At 42.8% G+C, this 20,398-nt stretch overlaps 1 protein-coding gene across 1 annotated transcript in view; it reads left to right on the forward strand.

Annotated features, from left to right (window-relative positions):
• The window catches only part of fbxw4 (F-box and WD repeat domain containing 4), an 87,379-nt gene that overhangs the window by 45,770 nt on the left and 21,211 nt on the right, over positions 1 to 20,398 (forward strand). The window contains exon 8 of the mRNA XM_079512070.1: positions 1,707 to 1,848. Coding sequence (XP_079368196.1) covers positions 1,707 to 1,848 — 142 coding nt within the window. The remainder of the gene's footprint in view (positions 1 to 1,706; positions 1,849 to 20,398) is intronic.

Below are 20,398 nucleotides of genomic sequence, written 5' to 3' on the forward strand. Positions count from 1 at the left end.
GGGGACGAGGGGAGTTGAGTTGTGACGTGGGGCTTAGGCGGTTGGGGGGGGGGGGACTGTATTTCGGGGAAGGATCAGTCAAGTAAGACAAATGTGATCTGATTGGCAGCCAACTCTGGGGAATTTTGTGAAAGGGGGTGGGATCGGGGTACTGGTGGAGGAAGGCTGTGGGGGACCCCTCTTTAGACATCAATAATTCAGAGACTACCCTTCCAAAACCAAGCACCACACACACTCAGACAATCACACACACACACACACACACACACACACACACACACACACACACACACACACACACACACACACGCACTGTTGTACATGCACACTTACATGTATTGTGACTGTTGTTGTGAATGTAGAGGCTAGAGCGGAGATGAATTGAGAGCTGTATACCTGAGTCTGTTGTTCTGTTATTCTGGGCTCTCACCACACCTTGAGGACACAATGACAAAGAGTGACCTCACCCCCAGTGGACAGCAAAATTTAGGTTGAGGATTAATAGGTACCGTGTGTGTGTGTGTGTGTGTGTGTGTGTGTGTGTGTGTGTGTGTGTGTGTGTGTGTGTGTGTGTGTGTGTGTGTGTGTGTGTGTGTGTGTGTGTGTGTGTGTGTGTGTGTGTGTGTGTGTGTGTGTGTGTGTGTGTGTGTGTGTGAGCATGCATGTTTGCGCGCGCGTGTGTGTGTGTTGGAGTGTGTGTGTGTTGGAGTGTGAGCGTGCATGTTTGTGCACGCGCGCGCGCGTGCGTGTGTGTGTGTGTGTGTCCAGACGTGTCTGCTGCCCTGCTGTCTGCCTGGTCCCTCCCCATCACTTATTGATGATGCCCCACTAATGGAGGATCGATCCGTATTGGCAGAACCCCCAAAATACTTCCCCTCTATCAACCTAGCGCTAACCACTAACCCAGCCAGCGCACGCACGCGCGCGTGCACGCACACACACACAAATGGTAAATGGTGCATTTATATAGCGCCTTTATCCAAGGCGCTTTACATAGATTGTGCATTACATTCACCCATTCACACGCACATTCATACACCGATGGCGGCGGAAGCCTTGCAAGGTACCAACCAGCACATCGGGAGCAATTTGGGGTTCAGTGTCTTGCCCAAGGACACTTCGACAGGAGGAGCCGGGATTCGAACCGCCGACCCACGGATCATTGGACGACCTGCTCTACCTCTTGAGCCACAGTCGCCCCACACACACACACACTCTCTCTCATTCGTAGTTTGGAGGTCCATGATAGTCCCTGATGTAAACCCACCTTCCATTTCTTTTTATGTAGTCATGATATTATGTATGTACAGTATTTCTCTGTCTTCTTTTTTAGCGTGCTCAACATTCTTGATACATTACATCCTTTTTTCACTTCAATTCTAGCACAGTGAAAATATGTTTTATGTTGTGGCTGCGGCAGTGGCTCAGGGGTAGAGTGGCCGGATGGGAACGTGAGGTTCCCAGTTCGAGTTAGTGTCAAAGTGTCCTTGAGCAAGACACTGTGAATCCCTAATTGCTCCCGATGTGCAGTTTGGTGCCTTGCATGGTTTCCTCCGCCACCCGTGAATGGGTGAATGCAATGCACTCTATGTAAAGCGCTTTGGATAAAAGCGCTATATAAATGCACCATTTACCATTTTGTGTGTGGGCAATGAACTTACATTCTATTCTATTCTATTCTATTCTATTCTATTCTGAACAAACAGGAAGTGTGTGATGGAGTGGGAGGAGCCTCATGACAGCGCCCTCTACTGTGTCCAGACAGATGGAAATCACATGATCGCCAGTGGCTCCGCCTACTATGGTGTCGTACGGCTCTGGGATAGACGGAAGAATGATTGCCTACAGGTACGCGCATGGACTGGTTGTATCAGAGTGGTGATTTAGGCTCAAACCTTTAGAAATACGTTTTTTGAGGGACATAAACAATATGATATTAAATATTAAAAATCACACCCGTGTGAAGTGAGGGGCACTCTTATACATCATCTCATTCCGGCCAATCAGAATTTCTTATGTAATGATTGTGTTTGTGTTACGCAATCAAAATGGTCCTTTCATTGTCAGTGGCATTTAATGTTTGTGTTAGCACAAAATTTGGTTTACACACACCAAAAGCTTGTTGGTGTGTGTGTGTGTGTGTGTGTGTTTTACAATGCATGTTGTAGTTCCTTTAAGCCATACAACCCTTTTTTTGAGGGGCTGCTAGCCCCTCTTATATACTATATTCAGCTATTAGTGTAGATTTTTGTCCTACACAAACATTCAATTCCCATTGAAAATGAATGGAGAATTTTACGTCATATAGTGTCTGAGCAAATAGACTGATGTTACGTCACAATGATAGGTGTGATTTTTATTATTTTTTTATTTAATTAATAAACAGTTTGATTTCTTTCCTATTTTTTCTTGTAGTTTTTCCAGCTTTCGTCAGACTTAACGAGCAGTCCGGTCTACTGTCTGAGGTTCAACCACTCTCACCTGTATGCAGTCCTGGCCACATCCCTACTCTCCATGGACTTCAAACACGCCCAGCGCCTTGGCAGATAACACACACCCTCACAGGGTGAAAATTTGCATTTCATTTTATTTAACTTATTTATTTATGGGTCATCTTAGAATCGTCTCATATAAGAATATAAGAATTGTGGTCCAAAAATAAACGAATTGTCCCGACGATATTGTCAGGGACGTGGCTCTGTACCGTTTACGATAGTCAGTCACTCATATTTGATACATTTTCTGTTTGATACAGAAAATGGAATCATGTCGGTGGCGGTAACGTTAGCGCTTTCTCGCCTTCAGCTGATGCTTCATATTCATATGAGTCAAACCGCTGGGAACATTTGTTTATTTTTGGAACACAGTTCTTATGTTACGTGATATTAAACACGTCTATGGGAATTCAGAATGGGGAAGAAAAAAGCGTGACCCAGGTAGGATGCGTAATGAAATTACATCAGACTTGGGTGCTCTATACACTAGAAAACAAGGTCAGACAGAGGAGAGGCATGCGAGACAAGACGGGTCGGATTCAAACCCGCGTCCTCATGCTCACTAGGAAAATGATGGTCGGTGTACCATAATGTTGATGTACCAACGGACTGAGACACCCCCACAGTATACACACACTCTCACAGTCGGAAATATGCCTGTATTATTTGAATAAAGCTGTATATTTTGTCAATAAATGTGGTATTTTGTTAATAAATGTTCATACATTTTGGGAAGGAATTCAACCCCATCAACATATCATGTTGTTGTGCATATCAGCATGATTGGCCACACACTTTGACAAATGTTAATTGACACAGTAGCACTGTACATATAAAGTGCCATATACTGTACATTCATCTTTGTTTGAGGTTATCTAACCGAAGGTTGGCGGCCTGATACAGCCATGCTGAAGTGAAGTTTAGTTGCTATGCCAAATGATTTCTCCCCACACACATTTTCTGTCTATTGTCAATTTGTCACTGCTGTTGTATCCTACTGGCTCACCTGCCAGTGAGGAGCCTGCACCGGGAGGACGTAGAGACTTCGTCCTACTCCTCCAGACCAACACTCCTCCACTGACGGGTGCCTGTAGGAGTAACATGTAGTGATAAAATAACCCTCCCGTCCGGCTTCCCTCCTCCAGACACAGAATATTTTTTTTACTGCTTTTTACCACTGCACCACCCGATCGCCCTTAAGTCTGATTTATACTTGGTTGCAGATCTACAAGCTCTTGCAGGATGACACACAACAAATAAGCCATAAAACACAGCAGTGAAACCATATCCTTTATTTTCCATCATAATAAAAATGACCATAACATTACATGTATTGTTATGGTCCTATATGGACTAAGTTAAGTTTCCTGATTGATTGCCTTTGTGGGAAAACATGACCACAAAACATTGGGGAAATTAATTAATTAATGCTACCGTAACAATCTGACTATTACAGCCTGTTTAGTGTGTGTTCTTATACTTTAGGCCTATGCCAATTCATAATAAACTTTTCCAATAAGCAAGAACTGCTACTACTGTGGACTGGAGCAATCAACCGCGCCCTGGTCAAGGCACACGGATGCAGAGGAATGGATGTTTGCTTTTCTACAGAGAAGCAGGCAAGGTACCGACACACCCACAACACTTGTGCCTGTGTTCTGACTGTTTGAGCCAAATATGCTTGCTGCCTCTTAACTCTCAGGTCAGATAAATGGTTGTCGACGGTCGGATCAGTGGATCTCCAAAAGATTGATAAAGGAGCAAATCCCCATATATACTGGCCTATACTCCATATCTAAATACTTAATTATACTTTATAAAGTAATGCTGAGTGAGCTGGTATGGTGACTGGATCTGTGTAGCCATTGATGCTGAAGAGAATCAGGGCTGAGAAGGACTTATGCGTTGGACTTGAGACGCATGCTGGAGCCTGCTGATGAAGGACTAATCCACTGGCCTGAGGGTAAATGTATAGTATTGTCTCACAGGTTATCTCCCTTTTCCTCTCTCTCTCTAGTCATTTTCTCATGCTCTGCATGCCTGTCTAGCTCTGTCTCTGCATCTGTCTCTCTGCATCTCTCTCCCTCTCTCGTCGTCTTATCTTTCCTCCCTCTCTGTCCATGCAAAACGTTACTTATCTTTGACTCTCTCCCTCTCATCTGAGTCGCGTCGCCCTCAGAGAACACACAGGTTGACGTCTCCAGACCGTCGCTCTTTGACTTGCTCTGTGCTCGGATCCCTTTGAAGGGATCAAGGCACATTAGCCCCCCCTGACAGGACCCGACCCGTCACCGTGGCAACGCACTGTTTTGCGTTTACAATACGTTTGACCTCGACACCTGGGATCACACGCCGGCGAGGATTCGCCTGTTTGACCCCCAAAGCCCAGCCTCACAATGCCTAGGGATCCATCTGATGGACATAGATCAAATGTACGTGCACACGCGTCTGGCATATCAAAGATAGGGAATTATATACAAACCACAGTACCACACACACACTCACAGTACACAGTACATCTGGCATGTCAGGAGGAGGGCAGGAGAGGGGTGTGTGTGTGTGTGTGTGTGTGTGTGTGTGTGTGTGTGTGTGTGTGTGTGTGTGTGTGTGTGTGTGTGTGTGTGTGTGTGTGTGTGTGTGTGTGTGTGTGTGTGTGTGTGTGTGTGTGTGTGTGTGTGTGTGTGTGTGTGTGTGTGTGTGTGTGTGTGTGTGTGTGTGTGTGTGTGTGTGTGCGTGCGTGCGTGTGTGTGTGGAGGCAGAGGGCATTAGATGCTGCCGTGTGTTGATGTGAGACAGAGAAAGGCTAAATGAAAAACCTGTGAATAAGTGGCCGTTTTTTTGTGCTATAGATTTCATACAGTACATTGATGCATTTAATTTTCGTACATTTAATGGTATTTAACGTATTAGATAAACTACTCAACCTTTTCTGGATCAGGGCCCACTTGAAAATCTCAAACACGTTCGCATCAGTTTTCCCATCAGACCACAAAATTCGGCAGCTGATCAGATGGGTGGGCCGTGTGCATTTTTCACAAGCATGTTTATTTTAATGTAAACATTTTTAAAAGAAACTGGTTCTCGATTAATCGATTGTATCAGCAACAAGAGTTGGTTATTGGTTCTAAATTTTAAATAATATCGTATTATTACAATCTTGGTGTTTTGCCAATTATTTTGGGGCCCACTTCCTCAACTATCCTCATGGCCATCGGCCCACAGGTTATTAGATCATATGGAACGTGGGGCCATCCATTAGCTAATATGTCAGAGCCACATCAGAATGGCCAGGGCCCGTACACACATTGCACACCCATGCAGGAGATGTTTGGGCCCCAAGGGATGCCCCAGAGTTGAATTAATCATAGGGGCCATGTGTGTGTGTGTGTGTGTGAGTGTGTGTGTGTGTGTGTGCGCGCGCGCGTGCCCGTGTGTGCGCTATCCTGGTTGAGTGGGGGGCATCTCCATGACAACAAAATGTCAGTGGCAACCAGGAAGGAATTTTTATCTATAGTATCCTTGGCCATGTGTTGGTCAGTTATAACATTTCTGAGAGTGAAAACTTTTGTAAGCACAATCCACAAACCTCCTGCAGTCTGGTGACCCTCTTTTTAAACTGTGCAGTAGTGTTGGGTGTAGAAGTAATAATAGTAATTTTGTGGTGCATTACAGCATTTTGACTACATTTCTCTTAACCCATTTAGATTTTATTTATTAAAACATTACAAAAATATGCTATATACTGTGCAAGTGCGCATACAGCAATAACTACCCCAAAGGGTTTCCCGTCTTGAAAGGTAAAAATGCAAAAAAGACCTAAAGGTCCAAGGTCTGTGTGAAGTACAATGCTGCGGTTGAAATACAAAGGACAAAGACTTTAAGAACTTAACTCTTACTTTTCATGGTGTGTTTGATGTTAGCATTCAAGGAGGTATTCTGGGCTAGGGCTGGGCGACATGACTTCACATCAATAATCCCCATTATTTCAAACTTCATTACGATTAATGAACGATTATTTAAAAATAATTGTAAATAGCCGATCTACAATCTTGATCCATTGTGAACTTGTAGATCAGCTATTTTCACTATTTTTGCACGGCACTATTGTACAACCGAAGTATAGGCCTACTGTATAATACATATTATACAGTAGGCATATGGGGTTAATCAGACTAATAGATTTTTGTCAATTATACAAATTATATTTGAATTGTTTTATGTTGATTTGTTGATATTTAAGACATTTTATTGAAAAAGATATCCCCCCCCAAAATAATCCAGCTTCTCCATTAATCGATTAACCTACTACATGATAAAGATAATGGTTATTGGTTCTAAATTTCAGATCCTATGATATTGCAGTTCACAACTGCACAACGTCTGCTCTATGCTATCTGACTTTCAACATATGAGTTTTGCATTCATTTATGGACATAGGTCATAGAAACCTCCTAACCACAAGACATTTGTAATATATTTCAAAAATACCAATTTCTGATGAAATGTCATAGAAATTAGCTTTAATTACTTAACCACTAACCATTTCACAAAAAGAAAATAGCCAATAGTTCTTCAGGACGCCAGTGTTAATTTCCTTAATGAAGTGTGATTGTAGAATAAGCTTCAGCACCCATTTTGTTTTCTTCAACACTTCTCAGCTTCTCCCTGTGTGTTGAACTTGTGAACATGAGTAATGTGCTTCTTGCCTGTACGTGTTCCCCTCTCTCTATAGTGTCAGTCCTGTTTGGGGGTGTGTGAGGGGAGGAGGACTGGAGGAGGGTGAGACAGGGAGCACCTGCACACTGCTCACACTCAACCAGGTGAAGGGAGCTTAGGCTGCAGACAAACATTCTCATCTCTCGCTCTCTCTGTCTCTGTCTTTCTGCCTGTCTCATTTCTGACATGTTTTTGTTTTGATTACATCATCCATTTTTGTAGGTGCTACATCACTACAGGTACAAAGCTACTGTCTTCTCACTGAGGGTCCTTGTCCTCCTATGTTCAAGAAATGAACACAAAAAAGTCAGGGTATTTCCTCCATAGAGGCGCTGCCCAGAGATTTTAGCCAGCGCCAAAGGAAAGTCACTAGTAACCAACACATATAGAAGGTCACATATTACTCCTGTGCTTGCGGCCTTGCACTGGTTACCAATTGACTCCAGAATTCATTTTAAAATTGTATTAATTACTTATAAATCTCTCCATGGGCTGGGGCCAATTTATTTAACTGAACTGGTGCACCCTAAGGTAAATGTGAGACACCTTAGGTCTTCAGACAAAGGTCTTCTCACTATCCCCGCTACTGAGCGTATGCATTTGTTGCATACGTTACCTAACCCAAACGCTGTGGAATGACTTACCACTATACTTGAGAAATGCTGAGTCTGTTGAGAACTTAAAGAAGCTGCTAAAAACTCATTTGTACCGTAAACATTTTGGTTTGCTTTAGTGATTAGTTATATTTTTTGTTTATTTATATGTACTGTTGCTCTGTTTCTGCTTTTATCTATTTCTATTGCTCTGTTTCTTATTTCATCGTTGGTTTATCTCTGATTGTGATGTTCTTGTTTTATTCCTATTTTTTATTGTACAGCACCTTGTAACAACTGTTTTGAAAGGCGCTTTATAAATAAAATGAACGTACCTTACCTTACCTAGTACCAAAATGATACGAAATAATAATCAAACACACAGATAGGAATTCATATGTCGGCTCAGGCTAGATGTATATGTTTTATTAGTCATTTGAGCATTAATTACATTAAAGTTTGGGCACTGAACATACTCTGTTGTGGCAATTCAAAATGATTCTATGAAGTATATTCACTTCTCATCACCTCCATCCTGTCAGATCTTCTTCTCACTCTGACCCCATTAGGAAACCCCATTCCACATCTCCCCCGTCTCTTTTACTCTCACATCATTGGCTAAAAGCAAGCATTCTCAGATACAAAAAATGACAATCAGCACCATGGACAGCACCGACTGTTGCTCACACTAAAACATACACAGACATTTCTATTTTATTTTTTATTTTGTCTGAGTCCTACCCGACAATACATTTTCAGTTCGGTCCTACTTTGTTGGGCACACTACCAGCAGGCCAATGGCCTCAATTTCTGATTATTTTTCAAATTGGCCAATGAATACTCAACCTATGTCATTGTTTTTGTGAATTAATAATCACTAAGCAATCGTCCCTCCAGGATATAGGATACGCATCCAACAAGGCTGTGGAGCGCAGTTACAATCAGGCGCAAGATGGATCTACACTACAAAGCAAAATACATTGGTCCTGTACCTCTGGCTCATGGTATGTACTGGTACTAGTCAATCGCAGGCATGCAATTGACAGGTTTCTCTGCAACGTCACTCATCAAGTCATCAGAGATGCACATGCAACTAGAGGGCAGAAAGAAGCACAGCTAGCAAAGTCAAGCTCCAAAGCATAGATGACAAAGACAATAACAAGAAAGCAAATAACAGACTTGCACCCTTGATTAGAATGTTCTCGTTAAGTTGACTTTAATGTACATTTCTAGTTTGAGACAGACTTAAGTAGTGCATCTTTCTGAGTTTGTAAGCTAGCCTTAGGCTTAGATTATAGGTTATGTTATACAGTGGATATGTCTTGTCAACTCTCACACTTATCCTGGTAAATAAGATCATTAAGTATCCAAAGGCATAGCATCTAATAGACTACTGTATATGGTTATACAGTATGAACCATTCCAGACAATTAAAGTCTGTTTAAAATAGTCTGTTTAAATACAAGCCTACTGTAAACTGCCCATCCCTTTTATTTATAGTGCCTAGTACCTACCATCCCCTTTTTCAATAGTCTTGGATCTTTTTCTGATTTTGCCTGCTTGTAAAAGCACTATTTCCCACACTACTGTCCTTTTTGAGCAATTGCTCAAAGCTCATTATATTTGTCTACGACATGTGGATTAGTATTATGGACAGGTATTATCATGTTGCCTCTACGACGTGAACGCTAGATACGTCACAGACTTTGAGCTTCATCCAGGTGGATGTATGCTGGGGGGGAGGGGGTTCAATTAAGATTATTTCGGGAGGTTTCGGCCTGAAAAGGTCGAGAACCACTGTGCTATTGCATCATTGTAGTCCATGCAGACCTAGGATACCGGTCTGTTTACGTCTGGACTATGAATTTACCTTTAGGCTATGACATTGTAATGTCATATTTGTCGTATTGCTCTATTGAGCTGACCTTTCTAGTTGTGATTTTAAACCAGTTTTGTTAGTTGGAGTTTCATTTATCAAGTATAATATACATTTTGTTTATCAAATGTTAAATAACAGGAAAATGTGTAGATTTCTGTCAAGGTAACCATGTATAGTTACCCTCCAAAGGCCCATGTTGAGCCATGAAAAATCCTGAAAGTGTCAAAACGTCCTGTTCAAATCCCTCTTTAACAAAAGACAAGTAGAATTGGTTTCCTTGACGCAACGATCGGAATTTAATCACAGACAGGCTCAGATGGTATTTTGTCTTCGTCAAAATTATCATGATCTTGCAACTTGTACAACCCCAAAGGAAATCAGGAATGACTGAATCCACAAAATAGTGGGAAAAAAAGCTCTCTTAAAGGAAAAACCTTCCAACTCTCATTAGTTCAGGCTAAACATCCTGGCACTGCAGGCTGTTTGCGTTTTCTTTTCTCTTTTGCATCGGCTCCAAAAAGGAAGAGGCAGAGGCTAAATGGGACATCTAGCAAAGTGTGGAGAGAGGACGGACTGTGGCCAATACCCCAGCAGATAAATGCACAGCCGGACTGTAGGCGGACGGTGTATATTTAACTGTGGGAACTGTACGAAAAGCATCAGGGAGTGACAGGGAGTTAGCGGTACACCATGTTGACTTGCACATAAATCACAGCATTCTCTCTCTCTCTCTCTCATATCTCTCATCGCAGCTGTGTACGGCATGACAACTGAACTACAAATGTCAGAGTTTCTCTGTCAAGTTTTTGTGAACAAAAAAATGCTGTGAAACATACATGCATTCTGTTTACTTATTTAATCCTTGTTAGGTCCTTCCATGCAATCGTGTTTTAGCACAGTTAACCTGTTCAAGGTGACCTCTTCCAATGGGAATTTCCATCCATCCACCTCAAAGCACTGCTCTGACTAGCCTAAATAAACACACAGTATCCACCGCAGGCACCTGTCACACATGGAAATCCACCTTCCTGTGACTGGTCGCCTCTCGCACAATGGCTAACCCGTAATTTACCCCTGGCACTTAGCGGGACTAGCACCGTAACACGAGAACATGTGAAGAATCAGCTGCTGTTTTCTTTGGCCAAGTTCACTGGACCTGAATGGAGCAGAGGACTTCCCTTTTCAGTGGATGTGAGCCTTGGTTCCTTGAGTATTGAGGCCGTAGTGTTGGAGCCCGGGGTGGCAGAGTCAAACGATCAAATATCAGGACGGTGTGGGGACTTCTTATCAGGGCTACTTGGCTTGCTTCTGTTTGGAGACTATTGACAGTGTTCTTAGGAAGTCAGCAGTTTTTCCATTGTGATCTACAGGGATTCAACAGCACTAGGATGGACACAGATTGACACTCTAAAGACAGGATTCCAATCTTGAGGAATATTTGTACAAATGGTGCCATCTGGTGGTCATGGTATTAAGTGCATGGGATTTGACATGATCCCGCTTTACACAGTTCTGTTCAAGGCGGGAATGTTTGCACCATTATTCTACCTTGTTGTTCTATATAAAAGCATTTCTGATCATTCTACTAACACACAACGCACAGATGCCATTGTTGTTACGCATGATAACGCATCAACATGTTATACCCCTCTCTCACACACGCGCAATAGTACATGTCTGTCTACTGACAGCTGTCATCTCAAGGTGTGTGTGTGTGTGTGTGTGTGTGAGAGAGAGAGAGAGAGAGAGGGAGGGAGGGAGGGAGGGAGAAAGAAATAAACTGAGAGAGGGAGAGAGTGAAATTACATTAAAAGGTGTGTTTTGTAGCTTTAGTTTATCTTTTTGGCAACAACTGAGTGGGTTACGCAGCTTTGGCATGTCCTTATTTGGAAAAACAACCTTTGTTGCTTTTGACACCATACATTCATGAAACTCATGGACTATGGTGTTCCTGAAAAGACGGTGCAAAAGCAAATATAGTCAGACTTGAGCCAAGATCCATCACGATCACTGACCTCGACTAGGCAGATGACATTGCCCTAGTCTTGGACACAGCAGAGAAAGGACGGGAACTACTGCTGGCAATAGCAATGGAGTACAGGGAGCCTCTGCCTCAAGCTCAATGGAGTACAGGGAGCCTCTGCCTCAAGCTCAATGCCAGTACAGGGAGCCTCTGCCTCAAGCTCAATGCCAACTGGCCAAGATAACTAAAATAATGGTATTTAATCCTAGAACACTACATTGGGTGAATTTCACCCGAACAATTGTAATTATGTGATTTTCATAATGTTGCTGATGTCTGAGGTGGGTGGGTCCTTGGGTACCTTCAGGATGCTCACTGACATAGTGGATAGGTTTGTTTCCCTGCCCCTATCCCTGTTTTTGTCTACAGGCAAGTCTTCGGGTGATTTTCACCCATCGTGATAAAAAATAATCCCATACTAAAAATAATCTCATACTCCCACAATGTGCCATTGATGCAATTAGATTGTGCCCCAGGAATGGGTGGACCCAGCTACCTTATATTTATTTTATAGGAATATTTGGAAAACAATATCCACATTTTTCTTTAATATATTTTATGAGAACTATTTTTTATTGAATTTATTATATAGGGTAAAATAGGGTTAGTGTGACGCTTGCCGAAAAGTCTTGTTCCTGACCGCATCGCTGGTGCCAATAATCACGATAAAGCACACCCTCTCATGTAATATTGCTTAAGTACAGAACCATTGTAACTGCCAGCGGGACAGAGCTCGAGGTAAAAGGCCCTGGATGGCGTCTACACAAGAATGCTACAAATGGAACTTGATGTCACACTGTTCTTTTTTTTTAACTTTGTATTTATTTCAAAAAATGAAACATGAACAATGAAACAGAAATCAAACATAAATGTGAATGCAAGAAAACAAAAATACATAACAAAAACAGAGACAATAAAAGAAATCGAAAGAAAAACAGAAAAACAGCTTGACAAACTTCAAAAATACAGCATTTTTCAGACAGTACAAGGCAAGGCAGGGAACAGCAGGAGACATGACTCATAATATACAGCAGATATCTAACATTAATTGTCACAAGCCCGGCCTGCATCCAGCCCTTGCTGATGTCACACTGTTCTGATGGCAGACCTCATCAGAAATGTGGACCTCTACGGAGGCATCTCGTGGGTCAGGGACATGGTGGTCAGGGAGAGATAAGATAAGGATGAGGCTATCAGGGCCTGCACCCCATTCGACTGTTTCAGTGCATAGAACAACCGTCATCAGGACCATGCAATGGGCCCAGTATGGACATTTCCCACATACTCACTGTTTCAGTATGTCATTATCAGCTATTGTGATGGGTGATAATGGTCTTTTTGTGTCACTGATGTCAATGACGGAGGCGCGCCGTGTCTGGTGGCCTTGAGCCACGTGAGGCACCACCGAGCGAGGCGCTAGCCAAGCGAGTCGCCGTGCCGAAGGTTGCGAAGGCCACCAGACCCGACTCAGCTCCGTCCGAGTTACGTCCCGATAGGCAGAGAATAGTATACTGTATATTAGTAGCCCCTAGTTTCCATGCGCCGACAATAGAGTTGGAAATGACACGTGACACCACAATGTCTAGTATGCCAGTACGGCCATATTGGCCGTATTCCAACGTCCCGATAACGGTTCTAGGCCACTGACACTCACTGTGTCAGTGGGGTGTATAGAAAAGCAAAGCTGACATTAAGGATGGATCTTCTTTAAGCCACCATTGCAGGATTACTGTGCAAAGGTGGCTATAAAGGGGCAGCCCCTCAAAGAGAGACATTTACTATCAGTGTGTAGGTATATCTACGTACAGACAAGTGGAGTTTAATAATCAGTGGACAAAATACTGTCGCAAAGGACATAACAAGTTGTAACTGAAACTAAGTGAAGGGTCGATACCGTTTACTTTTCTTCATTGTAAAATTCCATTCATACCAGAAATATTATTTTCCAATATTATTTAAAGTATTGAGGTAATCCCGTAAACCCCAGCAATCACATCACTGCTCCATAAAAGGATGTGCATGTGAAGTCCCTTATTGGAAAAGGAAAGGTCAAAGGCAAGCTACCTGTTAACCCAACCCGCCTTTTGAGATCATTGATTTCTTGTCCACCTTGGTACAACCCAAACCTCTACAAAGTGTTCTTGCGGGGGTTCTTGCCCTGAAATTGGAAGTGATGACACAAAGAAATGAGCAGACAAATTACAGGAACACATACAAATTAAGTTGATAAATGGGTACTCTCCTGATTGGCTGAAAGTTTGTCACCTACCTGAAAATGTATTTTCTGTTTATTAAATTAAAGAGCTGGAGAGACCCCTGTTAATAGAATATAGTGCTTTAACATTTTAACCAAAACGTTTTGTTTTAACCACAAACTAAGAATAATAATTGTAAATTGAAATAATAATATCCTATTATGATTGTGAAATGGGACATTCAAATCTGCATAAAGAGTAGGGTAGTTTTAGGTTTGGTACTGTGTTGTAATTGTACGTATCGTATATATTTTATTTATGGGTATTTCTACAATGAGTATTGTGGTATTCATTGCTACTTTTACTTAAGTTTTAATTATAATATTTCTACTTCCACCACCCAGAATTAGTTTTATTGTCACATCACCAGCTCCAACACGTTTTAAGGACAGGGTTTCCGAAGAAAGATAGAAAGAAGAGCAACGATAGAAATAGGTAAAATAATCAAATGTTCCTAATGAGTAGAGTGAAAAATACATTTAACAGATATTACACAAGCAGGTCAGATCATTACGACCTGCGTGTGCAGTACACATGTACAATGCTACACTACCACAAACAACCATACACATGTACATACATACGTACAGTACATCCCTCCCTTTCCCCCCAACTCCCCTGCCAAATTCTCCATACCCCTCACCTGTCAGTCATTCCTGGGTACCCTGGACTGCAGGCCTGTCAGAGTGGCATGGAGAGGAGGGAACCTCCAGCAGAACCCTCAATGAAAGACCCCCCACCACCCCTCTCTCACTCCTGCCCAATGACAAAATAAGTCATATTGAAGAGAGTGGAGGTCGGGGCTCCAAGCTTCGGGAGATCACTCAGTGGATACCTGATTGTGACTTGCAGGGTCGGGCTCTTAATCCTATTGTTTCCCCTGACAGGCTTTGCTCCCCTGCGTTCCCTTCTCTCTCCCAGTGGCTGTGTGCGCGGGAGAAAGGCCAGATTAAGGGGATTAGCGTGTATCCTCCTGACTTGTCAGGCTGGGATGTAAGGAACCATTGACTTCTTGGGGGACCCTGAATGAGTGGGAAAGAGAGAGACAGAAGTGACTAAAGAAGAGGTCATGAAAGGCGGCGAACAAGAGGGTAAAAAAAATTCCTGAAAGGACAATGTGATTTGTTTGCTTTTGTTGCCTTGAACTGGGCTGAAATGTTCAAAGGACTGCCCCTGAGGAGAGGATACCGGCAAGCGCAGCAGAGTAGAGATGGAAAGATGGAGGTAGAGAGAGAAATTGTATGATGGATGGGTGGGGGGTGGGTGGGTTGTGCAAGAGCATACAAGAGGTGGAGTTAAAGAGAACATTTGAAGAACTTTTTAGTCAACTAATTGTTCCCCGTGTCATTACATTTTTCTTTCTCTGAATAGTTTTACCACAAGCGGTGGGTTATGTCCCACATGGGGGTCGCCATGACGTTAGAATAGATATACCTGATGAAGGCCACATAGGTCAAAACATTGTTTGTATTGTATATAAGAAATACGTTTCGGCCTACGTGGCTTGTTAAACTTGTCCCCCCTCTAACTGAATGAAATGCAACAGCATGCAGCAACAAAACAAACAATAAATACAAATGTTAGGCCCTAGTCAGCAGTTGACAGCTAGCCAGGGAGCCAGTCACCCAAAATTGGACAGGACCTGTGATGTCATGACGTACTTTTTATTATTTTTTTCTATTTATTTGTTCATTAAGGTCCACAGAATAATTGGCCTGCTCTGCCGGAAACATCGCGAAAAAATAGTTTTGTATACCACACCATAGACAACCAATATAAGGCAAAATTATCCAAATTTCATCATGCTTTATGTAGCATGTGACAATTGTGACATGTCAAACTAGGCGGTTTTCATGATTCTGAATCCATTCCAAGCATTAGTTTTGCACAAAAAAAACACTCCAAGTGGCCATTGACATGTCACATGCTACTTAAAGCATGATGAAATTTTGGAAATGTTGCCTTATATTGGTTGTCTATGTATGGTGTGGTATACAAAAATTGCCATAACCTTTTTTACGATGTTTCCGGTAGAGCAGGCCTCTCATTCTGTGGACCTTAATGACCAAATGAAAATAAAAAACACAAATAAAAAAAGTACAGCATGACATCACAGGTTAAACCCTATTCCTTGAGCTTTTGGGCCTGTGGCCCCCCGGCTATCGTCAATGTCTGCCATGATTTTGTAGATCCATGCACACTGACTAGTGTCCACCAGGTACACCGTCAGCCTGCATACCCACACACCTCCGGCCCCTTTGCTCTTTTCCTCCAAGTGGTTCCTGAACAGTGTGGAGATTTCTTCAGACCTCACCACTCACACCTGTACAGACAGCAGGGATGTTAATATTCACTCCACTAGTGTCTAATGCGGTGGTTCTCAGACTTTTCACGTCCACCCCAGTTTGATATCATTAGGTCACCGCCACCCATTTGATACCACTTTTGTTTTTCTCTGGAAACCCAAAGTCCCAAACTCAATCTCTACTGTAAGTGATATTGTTTGGTTAAAACAAAAGTTTATCTTTTTTTTCTCCTGGCCGCATTCCTGGGGGTCTGGATGTTCCCGGGACCCCCCACACGGTAACTCTGTCATTTCTCGACCGTTTCCGACGCGGGTCGGCTCGTCAGAACCGGGCTGGCACCCTGGGCACGTGGGTGTGGAAGTTCCGGGGACCCCCACACAGAGTTGCACCACACAGTTCACAAGGGTGATTCTTTTTTACAACAAAATATCCAAAATGAAACCTAAACACTGGTAACTGAGTGGAGGCAACATAACACATTGATCTGCTTCCATACAGCAAGATATCATTCAGCAAATAACATCCTATCATGTTCAGTGGCAAGTGTTAATGCTAAAGCAGCCGTAATTGACCTTGATTGCTGAACAAAATGGCAAGAGATGAACATCTAAAGATACCGGTAGGCTCAAATGACAGGTGTTTCATATCAACTCGTTTCATATCAAGGCCCATTATTTATTCTGCACTTGAGCCATGGACCACCATTGAAATTTAGCCTCTCAGACTAAAACTTTGAATATTTTGTCATTGGTTGATATTTGACCACAATTCCATGCTGTATTGATGTTGGTACCATAGGAGAGACAAACATTGATCAAACTAACAATTATTCTACATTCTCTAATTGTGTAGACTTCTTGTAAATTAGGTAATGCATATGTTCAATAATTCAATAATTTAATACCATTTGGTTTCATGTTACGCTCCCAAGAGTTAAAGATCTACTGTAATAGAGCACCGAAGTCTGACGTCAGTTTCAGTAGAGGGCACCAACACACTGGCTGTATCAAATATGAATGGACATCATTAACGACGCACAGCCACTCCCCTGACAGAAACGCCGGGGTGATCGGTTTATTTTTCAAACACAGTTCTTATATGAAGCAACATAAAATCGCCCTATGGAGATTTCAATACAAATAAAAAACCTATAAACCTGTGTGTTGGTGCCCTCTACTGAAAGTGACGTCAGGACTTCGGTGCTCTATAAGGGTCCATTTGGCTACCAACTCTCCATCATTTAGCTGGGGACCACCTGGAACCCCCTCTCAAGGTCAAGGACCACTGGTGGTCCCCGGATCACTGGTTGAAAACCACTGATCTAATGTAGGTTATGTTCAAGGGGCCAGTGAGGCACTCCAACGTTGAAGCACTGGGCCCTAGTGGTAAGAGGAGGGACTACAGGCGGACCCGTGGATTCATGACCGGGAAACCCCATGCAGCTGGGCTTTAACATTGAGCGCTTGGTTGCACTTCCGCATTGGACCACCAAAATGTGGTGGTCCAATGCGGAAGTAGACGTTTTGAGACGGTCCTTCCGGGTGCTTCAAAATGCCACTGAGCAACTTCCACTGACATGAATAGCGGAGGGGGCGGAGCTTCGCGCCAGATCAGTCTCTATCCTTCTTTATACTCTATGGTTATGTTCCCCAACAAACTACTACCCACAATTCAAAGTGCGATTCCTTTGTGTTTAGGCAAAACAAACATCTGCAAAAAACTATGCAATACACTTAAACTAAACAAAGAGGTTTTTATCATACTTGGACGTTGGACCTTTAAGTTCTTACAGGACCACATCAAGTAAGCAAAACAGTTACGGTATATTGAATTAGTCAGCATAACATAGCAGAAAGAAGCAATCCCCACCACCACAAATGTGTCACAAATACATCTACTTTCTTTCTGGCCTTGAACAGAATTGACTTTGAAAAAAAGAAAAACACACAACGGCAAATTATTATATTATACCATAACACATGACCCTTTTTACAGGATATAGAATTTCATAAAAATAAGAATCCAGGAAAATTAAACATGCCTGCAGATCAGCTTGTTCCCAAAAGAAGTACAATAATAATATTGTATAGGCCTAGGCTCAATTATAACTAACACAAAATAAATCACATCCTTTTAAGACACAGGTGGCCCTATTTTCACCAGTGCCTTACCCCTTATCCCTAAACTTCTTTGCTTTTTTTTACCATTTTGAAAAACATTTTTGAATAGTTCAAATAGCCGATCTACAAGCTCACAACGTGTTGATGTAGATCTACTAGTTGAACAATTTTCAAAATAGTAAAGAAAAGGCAAAGACGTTTAGGGATAAGGGCGTAACCCTGAATGTATTGTAGTCTACACAGTCTGTTCAGTACAAGAATATTAGTACAACAATACGTCCGCCAAATCACATCCTTTTTGTGACACGTGACACACAACACAGAGACAAAGTTACTAACTTCCATCAACAGGTGTGATGATGATGAGAGGAGCGTCGTCAGAATCACAGTTGCACCACAACATGGGGTAGAGTGGCTCCCGAAAGTATTTAGACATAGCCTACATGGGTATCTTGGTGGTGTAGCGAATCTTGTAGACCTCACCAAACCCATTGCAAGATGCTGTACTCTGTCAACCCTAAGCCATTCCAGGCTATCAAAATGGGCAGTGGTGACTCTTGAGGTGGGTTCAGGGAGTGAGGCCAAGTAGTAGCCTGACCAGTTTGTTTAGGGAAGTCTGGAGCCTTGTTTTTAGGGCCTAGGGCCCTGGTGCTGCCTGGTACCAAGGAGGTGCATGATAGTCGAAGAAACCTTGTACAAGGGCTCCTGTTAGGGTCTTCAAGGTGTTTTTGTTGACCAGTGAGAATATCCTGTACACTATAATCTTGTTCTTTGGTTGACTTTTTTGATTACGTTGGTGGCTATTTTATCACAGGAAAGATTTGCCTCCAGGATTGACCCTATAGATAGGCAATTTAATCTTTTTGTGTGATATTGTCACCCACTTTAACTGAGAAGCCGTCTGCCTTGCTGAGATTACTATTGATCCAAATGGATTCAGTTCATTCAAGTTTCATTTGGAAAATATATATATATATAATATTTCTAATAATGATTAATGAATAATGAAGTAATACAACTAGCCAGCATAGGCTACTATAGTGTATGAAAATAGTTTCTTTAAACAAAATACATACATACATACATGGATGCACCTGGGACGTATCCTCAGTGATGTATCCCAAGGTCATCGGGGTTTCGGGTCTCGCAACATCATACCCCTCACTCAGGTGACCCAGCCGGGGTGATCAAGTCCCGACTTACGTCCCAGTAGCTACCCTCGATCAGTCCCATTAGGGAAAAACCAGGGCCACACAATCCGTTCCTCCTGAACTACTCTGCCGGGACTGGGAGGTACCATTCTGGCGCGTGGAAGGACTAGGCTCTGTGGGTTGACTCCTGTCCGGGCCCCTCCTACGTCTCACCAGGTCCACTCCTGCTCTCACCAGGTCAGGCCCTGTGCGTTGCACCAGACTCCCAGCACCAGGCACTTTATTCAGGAATGGTGGATTCTCGAGCCGCAACAGTTCCGCAGGCTCCACCTTGCCCTTGGTGGTGCCGCAGGCTCCGCTTGAGGCCCGAATGGCCCTCCTAAAGGCCTCACCGTGGGTTTGTTGGGCTTCTTCCTCACGGAAGACACAGGCTGGGGCGCCAACCCATACTGCTCCCGGGTGCCGTCTAATTTCCGGCTGCCACCCGTCTCTCCGGTGGTCACCAGACTATTCCTGGTTGTCACGTAGTCTATTCCTATGAGTCACTATAAATAGAATAACTAAACAAAATACATTTAGCTCTGGAACATATCCCTATAATGATTCTGCCCTGCAGGGCAGATAAGTAAGCCTGGGACCGAGGCTACCTGCAGGGCAGAATCAAGCATTAGGGCTATGGACCAGAGCAGAGCCTTTTTAGACAAGGCCTTAGGCCAATCAGACAAGGCAGGCAGATAATAACCAACTTAACTACCGACATCATAGTATCAATCTTTTTTTTAATACTCAAGTAAAGTACAGATACTCAAAAATGTATTTGTTTAATGACCTTTTATATTTATTTCACTTGTTAATTATTA

This window comes from Electrona antarctica (assembly GCF_951216825.1).
Source record: "Electrona antarctica genome assembly, chromosome: 10".
Classification (NCBI taxonomy): Eukaryota; Metazoa; Chordata; class Actinopteri; order Myctophiformes; family Myctophidae; genus Electrona; species Electrona antarctica.